This window comes from Octodon degus, unplaced genomic scaffold (assembly GCF_000260255.1).
Source record: "Octodon degus isolate 3935 unplaced genomic scaffold, OctDeg1.0 scaffold00002, whole genome shotgun sequence".
NCBI lineage: Eukaryota > Metazoa > Chordata > Mammalia > Rodentia > Octodontidae > Octodon > Octodon degus.
In genome coordinates, this window is record NW_004524578.1 from 10,799,916 (window position 1) to 10,809,287 (window position 9,372).

General features: G+C 42.5%; 1 protein-coding gene across 1 annotated transcript in view; it reads right to left on the bottom strand.

Moving 5' to 3' along the window:
• The window catches only part of Mctp2 (multiple C2 and transmembrane domain containing 2), a 260,991-nt gene that overhangs the window by 41,280 nt on the left and 210,339 nt on the right, over positions 1–9,372 (bottom strand). The window contains exons 19-20 of the mRNA XM_004623453.2: positions 7,844–7,966; positions 5,002–5,043 (exon numbers count right to left, since the gene is read on the bottom strand). Of these exons, the coding sequence (XP_004623510.1) occupies positions 5,002–5,043; positions 7,844–7,966 (165 nt within the window). The remainder of the gene's footprint in view (positions 1–5,001; positions 5,044–7,843; positions 7,967–9,372) is intronic.

The window sequence follows — 9,372 nt, forward strand, 5'->3', positions numbered from 1 at the left end:
AAAAAAACACTGATTAAACCAATTGACTGTATTTGGGGAATTCTTTTGTGCAGATTAAAGGAATAATAAAGAAAACTACTCTTACTAGGAGGTTGTAGTTCATGATCCATAAACACCAATCTTTCTGGACTAGGATAGCAGGTCATTTCCTCACTCTGGAACAAGGACATGGAAGGCCTGAGCCTTTGGGGGCCTCTGCCCCTCAAACAAAGGCCTCTGCAGGTTCCTTGAGAGAATTCTTCCAAAACACACACACACACACACACACACACACACACACGCACACACGCACACACGCACACACACACTCTGTGCTTCTCTTACTCTGAGGGATTTCGCTGGGTAATGAGGAGATTAACTCCTCAGTTTAGAGGTTGAAAAATCATCTTAAATGCTGAAACTGATGGTTCCAAATCTGTTTAAATTTCAATGAAGGTAATATAAATTGTGAAAATAGGAAGTAAATCTAATATGTATTTGTACTTTTTCATTATAAAACATTCTTCAATCAAGAGAAACGCACTAAGTGTATTTGGTTTCCTAAAGGAACATTTCCATATATGTTTTCGTCCATAACTGACGTAAGTGGATAATTTTCTTTTTTCTATAAACTGTCAGGAAATTGTGACCTCTTTAGGGATTCTAAAAGAGCAAATCATTTCAAGTCTTCTTTCTGTGTGCAGAGATATAAACTAGCCAGCCCTTGTTGCAACATCCAATGGGTTTCTTACTCATAGCAAAAAAGCAAAGCTTTTTTTCTTTTATTACATGCCCTTATAATCCTTCCTGATGTTAATAGTATGTGCTAAAATATTCTATGTAAGTGATTGTTGGGCTGGAAAAAAAAAGAAATTTTAATGCAAGTATTTATACCTTCAGCAATGAAAACAAGACATTATTGTCTTGCATGACCTTTCCTAAGTATGGGATACAGCATTTTACACAATAGTTTCTTGGTTCATGCTTCAATTACTGACCTTTACTGTGTAGAAAATTAATGCAATTTTCATTGTAATCCATCCGTACAAATAAGGTCCACACAGACGGATGTCACATATGGAATCTAATACAAATAGGAAATGTCAGCTGATTGCTGTTGGCTGAACTTGGCCATTATCTGTTTGTTCTGGGGTCCCTCGCAAACTATACTTGTAACAAGCAATTTCTTACATGGGTCATCAGGGAAAGAAAGGAAGATTTTCTGTCTTCAAAGTTGAGCCTGTCTGCTTTGCTTCCTGAAAGCCAAAAGAACTAGTTCCCCGAAACTTCCATGTTATCATTGAAAGGCCACAAAAGAAGGCAAAACGGTGGTGTCCAACCTAGATTCCAATACATGATGCCACAATGTGCTTTTAAAAATGAGAAGGAACGGTGACCACAGTGATGTCACATTGCTGCTCCGGACAATAATGAGGTGACAGACGCCAGAGCATGTCCTGGTCTGTGCACCACAGATAGGCTGAAGATGGGGGTGGTGAGGTCATCCCCTGGGGGGCTGGGCCACGGGGCGAGGTGGTCTTTCATCTTCCACTATCACCTCTGATGGTACTTGGTGGGAATCGGTGGGAGCAATTAAGGAGTGTCACTTTCAAGATGGATAGTTTGGCTAGAAAGGAGTTTCTCTCTTCTGGTTTTGCACAAAATGCCTGCGTGTTTATAACTTGTAAACAATTCCCCTTGGCCTGGGTGTTTTACAGTTCCCAGAAGCATGGACTGTCATGTGAAACACACAGTGAAGCCAGAGAGATCAGGGGGAAGTCTTTTAGACAAGCCACTGCCCTGGGGATTCCACCAGTAACCATGTGTCCACGTTGGGATTAGCATATCTCAGAGGTGGAGGCTACTACACACGAATAATAAATTAAAAATTACCATATGTATGGAAATATGCATTTCAGAATTCTTGATGCTGAATATTCCTCTAGCTTAACACATCCTCAAGAGAAGGAGGAACAAAACAATGAGAGTGCACTAGAAAGCCCACCAGTCTCCCAAACCAAGAGAGGGGTGTGTTCAGCGGAAGAGGCATAAACAGAAATCAGGCTTTTATTTCAGATTTGTTCCTTTGAAAGCTTTTGGAAATATGGAACTCATGGAAATATGAAACTGAAGGATAAAACAAGTGTGATTATGTTTTGGCTCTTAAAAGACCCTTTTAGTGCAGGAGTCGGGGGTTTGATCCCCAGGTCAGCTTGCCGGCCCCACCCCCGGGGAGCACTGAGGCAGCAATTGAGATTGGGCATGGGGCTCGCGCCTGTTATCCCAGCACTTGGGAGGCTGTAAACAGGAGAATCACTAAGAGTCCATTCCAGTAGTGAGACCCTGATCCCCTGTAGACCCTTCCCTAAAATACAATAAACAAAAGACCCTTTTAAAAATGACCAAAAAATGTCTGTCCCTGGTGGGAGAAGAATGTTTTATTGTCATCCTTCTCCACAGGGGGCAGCTGTGTAGGGCCACGCTAAGGTAACAGGCAGTGACTCCAGAGGTCATCCCTGAAGATCCAGCTATCCTTCCACTTTTCTCCCTCAGCCTTGCCCAAGAGGACTTGAGTACTGCTCATGTAGCTCTATCTCCAGAACCTCACTTTGCTCTGTGCAAGGTAAGACCATGACAATCATCAACCTAGGCTGATGGCCTAATGTTATGCTTGCCGATTGCTGAATGTCATACTCTTATCCATTGTCTCCCTATTGGATGATTGCTCCATTAGATAAGCCCAAAATGCTCACAATTATCCCAAAAAGGCGCATGGGGTTCTCCTCATGGATGGCTTATTTGAACAACTTTGGGCAAACAAAAATGCTGCTTCTTCACTATAGAGCTACGATTTGTAAAAATTTAGAATTTTGCCTAGTGTGATAATGTTATATAATAAGAAACATATATTTGGTCCTTGTCCCTGGCTGCCGGCCAGAGCTTCTGAAATTTTTGAAATTTCCTAAGTGAGAAGTGTGGTAGGAGTAGTTTGTTATATTTGGTTTTGTCCCAAGACTTGAAATAGCTCAAGATCTGAGAAGGTAAAAGGAGAGACTTCTGGTCTTCATAACAAGCCCTTTTTTATAATACCTGAATTAATATTCCTGGGGAACTTTTAGACAGCCTTAAAGGGGTGCTAGCAGTCAGGAGAATCGTATGAGAGTGTTGACACCTGCAGATACCCTGTGTCCAAGTCCCCTAACCTCCAGAAATGGGGTAGAGGCTAGACCAGGATTTGAAGAACTGGGCCTGCTTAATGAAGCCTTCACTGAAGCAACTATATTTTTATTCTCTTAAATATAAATAAAAGAAAGTCAAACACTGTTCACGAGGGTTCCAGGTTGGTGAATACCTGCTGGGAAGTTCCTGAGACCAGCGGGGCCATGGAAGTTCCCTGGCCTGGCTCCAACCTTGCCCAGGGCATCTCTTCCACTTGGTGCTTCCTGAGCAGTACACTTCTAGTAAACTACTAAGTGTGAGTAAAATCTTCCTGGAAGTTCTGAACCATTCTTGCAAATGACTGAGCCCAGGTAGTAAGAGCTGATAAGCAGGAAGAACAGCAAGCCCAGAGGGACATGTGGCTCCTCATGTGGATTTCAAACACCTGTGTTTGTTCTTCTAACTTTCTCCAGTAAAACAAAAATTCTCATCATGCATTTCAGTTCAGTGATGATTGCTGATATTCAATAAGCTTGTCACCCAAAACTGTATCAGATCTAGATGTATCCACATATCTTCTGTTCTGCAAAAAGGTGTGGACCCTCTTAAAAATATTACACTCCACTATTTTGCTATTAATGATCATCTCAGCACAACAAGTAAGATTTACTTGTAATCCATCCCATTTGCTTCAAATGGCTAAAACCATCTGGTCCACTCAATTAATTTTAGGGCTCTCTGTGTCGCAGAGCTAGTGCCTGCCATTTAATTTCTATTCTATGGGCATTTAGAGCGCATGCTCCCTCATAAAGTGCCTCCTTTTGCCCTTTGCTCTCCCAGAAGCCTGTGGCAGGATCCCATCCAGCCCCCTCTACCCATGGGCTTTTAGGAGACTGCGAGTCCATTAAGCTAGAAGCAGCTCGCTTGGCACCTCTCTTTATTCATTTCATTCCAGAAGGTCTGTCTGAAAGTGTAATGACAACAAAAGCAGCAGATTTGAGAGATTCTCCCAGGAGAAGCAAAGGGACAGATGTACCCAGACGTGTAGCGGAACACACTGCCAGCAACAGCTGGGAAAGTGACAGGCTCGGAAGTGGGTGACCACCCCACAGGGCACAGACGTGACCCGAAAGGAGCAGCGATTTCACTTGATTTACTTTTGACTTCCCAGGCTGCCTTTTATCTACAAAGACGAAGGCTCATCTTGGCTTCTGTCCAAGCTGAGGCTTCCTACTGCTGTGCTCTTTGGACCACTTCAGCTGTTCCTTATGTTTCCCCCTCATTTCAATCTCAGCTTTAAACAGTCTTAGGAAGGGTCAACATATCACCTGATTTCCGGAAAGATGTTCAATTATTACCTGCCAATTGATTAAAAATTCTTTATAAGATTGGAAAGGTGAGGGCGGGCCAAATAGCTCAGTGGATTAAAGCACCTGCTTAGGCAGAGGCAGGGGCCAGGAGTTCGATCCCCAGGCCTGCCATGCCAGCCCCAGCCCTGGGGCACACTGAGAGGGCAATTGCGACTGGGCGTGGCAGCACACACCTGTAATCCCAGCACTTGGGAAGGTGTAAACAGGTGTAAACTCATAGTGCCCAGTCTATACAGTGAGACCCTGTACACCCTGTCCTAAATTTAAAAAAATAATAATAAAAGAGACAGGAAAGGTGATTGCTACTAGTGTTATGTTTGCACAGAGACAAATATGTATCAAAGAAGTTCCATTTCAAACATGCACAAGGTATTGGTTTTTCAAAGTTACATAAGTACTGTTCACTGTATAATCCTTAAGGAAAAAATGCAGCGTGAGGCAGCAAGTCTGGCAGCAACATCAGGGCCCTTCTGGCCCTGAGCAGCACGCTCACCTTGTCATCCTCGTCTTCCTCTTCCTCGAGGTCTGTGCTCTCCTGCAAAGAAACCACATGGTTTGTGATTAAAGCATCAAGTGGAATTATCCAATGCATATAAAACACAGAGGCAGTTTTAAATTTTTTCTACAGAGTTGAAGCATTACTATTTTTAAAACTCATCATAACCTCTTGAAAATGCGAGTCAAGTTCAGGGACACTGTTGCAAAACTATAAACAATGAGCCTCCTCTCCATAAAACTGTTACCTATAAATAAAGCTATTAGGCAAGTGCCCTTTGAAGGCATCCAGCCTCAAAAATGCCTTGCAGACTTACGCTTTCTGTAAACAGTTTTGTTCTTGTTCTGACAAATGAACCAACTGCTATGTTAAGTCTGAGAACACCATACTCCATTTGTGCTGGGCTCCTGGCTGTAATGACAGCTCCTTCCCTGTGGGGCCATTACTGCAACATTAGACAGTAGAAGATGCATTCATCTGAATACAATCCATCTTAAGGATAAGTTGCAGGTTTCTACGTGGGATCTTTGTTTTCTGCGGGCTTTGAGGGTAGGAGGGGCAGGTACGGGGGAAGGAAGCTAAGCACTCAGACAGGAACTCGCAGGAGGCTGGGTGTAGCTCACTGGTTCAGCAGCACCTATGCTGCCAACAGGCCGGCTCAAATCAGTTTAGCAGTTATTCGTAATAGTTAAGTTTTTAATCCTATCAATGTATGGTTTAAAAGCACACAAAAGTTGTTATAAAATTGAATGAATGTAGAAGGAAGAAATTCAACAAGCTCAATATTAGCTCCCCAGGGTCAGTTTTGAACACTCAACCTTGCAAAGGTGTGTCACGCTGCTATCACTCCCACAGTTTAAAAATATGTCAGGGGGGCCTGCCCCTTAGCTCAGTTCTTTAAGTGGCTGCTTCAACAAAGCAGTCAGGCTCAGGTTGCTGTGGTTCGATCCCCACAACGCAAGCCAGCCAAACCTGCCCTGAAGGCATTCGGAGCAAAAAAATAAAAATAAATAAAAATATGTCAGTATTATGCTCTTGAAAGATATTAACATTGATGACGCAGCATTCTCTGTAACACTCCAAAAAGCCACCGTACAGTCATTCAGAAACTTCCAGCCTCATTTGCCAGAATCTTCATGGACTTCAGCTAGCTGCTTGACAGCCATCGAGCCCTGGGGAACCAACCTATTCTACTTGGGTAGCAAGTGTGACTCATGAAAGACAACAGATTAATAGGAATGTGATTAAAAACAAAAGATTACGGGCAGCATCACAATTAGGAACACTGAAAGTCCACCTGGATGCAGAGTTCCGGCATGATTTGCCTTTGTAACTTTGGGTAAATAACTTTACCCCTCAGAGCTTTTGTTTCCTCAAGCATAAAAGGAAAATGCTGGCTCTTTTGTCATTCTTGTGTCCTCAGTATCAAACTAAGGGGTAAGTTTGAGCATGTTTTATTAGTTAAAAGGAGTTCATGTAACATCTGTAATCAAACATACAAATATATTTATGCACAAATGACCAACTGAATATTCATATGCAGAAGCATTGACAAGTGTACACAAATACACCAATACACACACACCCTATAAGCACACAGCATATTCATCAGTGAGCAAAATACAATCTTTTTTTTTTTTTTTTTTTTTGTGGAACCAGGGATTGAACTCAGGTGCTTGTGCTTGCCAGGGAAGCACTTATTCCATTGAGCCATCTCCCCAGCCCTATACTATCTTATAAATTCTGTAGAACTACTAGGTCATAGCCTTTTTTTACTACAGACATTTCTTTGTATAAACACCCCTTATTTATGCCCTTGTGAAGCCTAGACCTTAAAAGAACCTAAACTTGAAACCCATTTATCAGTCTGTTTTATTCTTTCATTAACATAAATCCACATCTATTTCATTAAATGATCAAAATAAAAACGGAATTTTGAAAATGCCTTCACTTTGCTCCTCTGCCATTCCTCTCTTCTCACTTTTTCTCTGTCATAAATGAAATCAGAAACACTCCTTAAATGTCAACTATTTCAGAGATGAATTTTTAAATTAGAATATAAAAAATACATGACAATGGTTAGCACTGAAGTCTCAGAAAACCTCGTTGTAATCAGGAGTGCCAACATTTCATCATAAAGTTAAGCTATAAATACAAATTTCTGCTCACTTAGAAAACTGTCCTCTGCACTGGGCTGATGGAGATGGAGATGGAGCAGAAGAGAAGCAGAGAAACCCAGAGATAGAGTACTGAGGGGTGACTGGGAAGGGGCCTTGCTTGTCATTCCACAGGACAGAGACTTCACTCCAGAGCAAATACCAACATCAGAGAAAAGAGCCCTCTCTGCTTACTCCCCACTTGATTGCCCTGGGAGTTGGCAGGACTCAGGGACTCTCCTAAGCCTTCAAGCCAGAAGAAAACTTTCTGTGGGGTGCCCTTGTGGAAAAGCTTGAGCCAGCTTTCCAGAATTTTCTGCTAGTCCTGGAAGAAATCCGGGAGCCACTACACATTTTCTGCAGTGTTTGAGGTAGTTTCTCTCTGTAAACTCATACAGAATCCGTACTTAGACAAGTCCTATGAAGGAAACAATGGCCAAAAAACCAAAGGGCATTTCTCCTGCCCAGAGCAGAGGCTGACTCTCAGGAACACAAGATACCACAAAGAGAAAATCCCTATTTTTCCTAATGAACGAATGCTGTTGCAAAATGTTATGTGCTGGGCTACATTCACAGCGGAAGCAAAACAGAGATGGAGTGAGAGTTGGTGCGCAGTAGTTACTGTCTCTGGTTGTTAACATTTTCCTGAGTCAAAGGCTGGAACTACTTCAGTATTTGCTTACCTGGCTATCCTGGATGTTGCTGACCTTTCCCTTCAAGGGCCTGATGAAATTGTAGAAAAATAGCAGCAGCAATGCCAGGGGGATCATATAGAGCTCGAAATTCCACACAGTGATCAAAAATGCCTGATGGGAAGATAAATCACACCTGATGAATATTTGATGGAACAGTCTGGTTGGATCTTATATTCCTATTCATTGACTTAAGGAGATTAAATCTAGACACATGCACACACACACACACACACAACTCAGATCTAGAATGGGTCTAAAAAATCATAGAAACGCAGGATGTCTTAGCCAGTTGTCCAACAGAACAAATGAATACAGCACCTCATAACCTGGAAACTCATGTCCCTACTAACCTATTAACCCCACACAATGTTCAGATTTGAAGGAAAGCAATATTATAAAAATCCAAGGTCACAAAAATGTAAATCACAAGCCAAATCATGCCCACTGAAATAAAGGTATTACTGGGGTGCTTTGCTGTTGCAGGGTACTTCTATAGTTACCCCCCCCCGTTCCTTTTGTCCTAGAGACTTAGACAAATACAAAGGTCTGTGAAATTTTACATTTACTAAAGGTAGTATTGTGGTTTGTGTCTAGTTATCCCCTCAAGCCTCATGCAGTTATGGGGTGGACTTCTAGAGTTTGTGATTAATTCATGATCCAAGGCTGGGATTATGCATCTGAATACTGCTGGGATTATTGGTGTGAGTGCCATACCCAGCCTGGTGAGATTAGCCTGAATGTAACACAAGAGAGACAGACTTGCTCTCTGCTGACATTGCTGCTGCTCCTCCTCCCTTTTGCTCTTGCTATTTTGCTGTCTTCCACCATTATAAACTGCTATCATCGGCCATGTGCCGCTCTGCCTTGGAGCCGGCTGTGTATGGACTGAAACCTCCACAAACCGTGAGCTAAATAAACCTTTCCTTCCTTATATTTGGGTGTTGGGTACTTTGTCCCAGCAATGAGAGAAAAGTAACTGACACAGGTAGAAAGAGAAGTACTTTCTACAGAGTGAGAGTAAGCCACTGAGAGACAGGAAAGTGGCCATGAGGTCAATGACCGATGTCTCTTGTCTGTGCCGTTCCTCAGGTTGATGTCACAGCTAGACGTCACAGCTAGAACTTGATCTGAAACCTTGATCTTGTGGCAGAAGGACTGAAGAGAGCATTTTGTGAATGATCCAAGAAGCAACCCTTGGGCGCTTCTTCCTGGGCCTGGACAGGTGTCCTCTATCTAACTGATGGGCAGGTCACATCAACCTGTTCAGCCTGCTATCCACACTCTCATCTCCTGTCTCACAAAGAGTAGTTGGGTTCCAAACTGGATGCCAATCTTTAAAAATCCAAATATTCCAGATAAAAATTTCAGATCTTCAAAGCTCTTTACAAATGTTAAAGCATGCCAAATTTGAGACCGTATGACCACAGGCAAGAGACTGGCTACCACTGTCTACAACAAAATGTGCACTTACGCATTTTCTGTCAAACTCTGAAATCTCTCTCTCTCTCTCTCTCTCT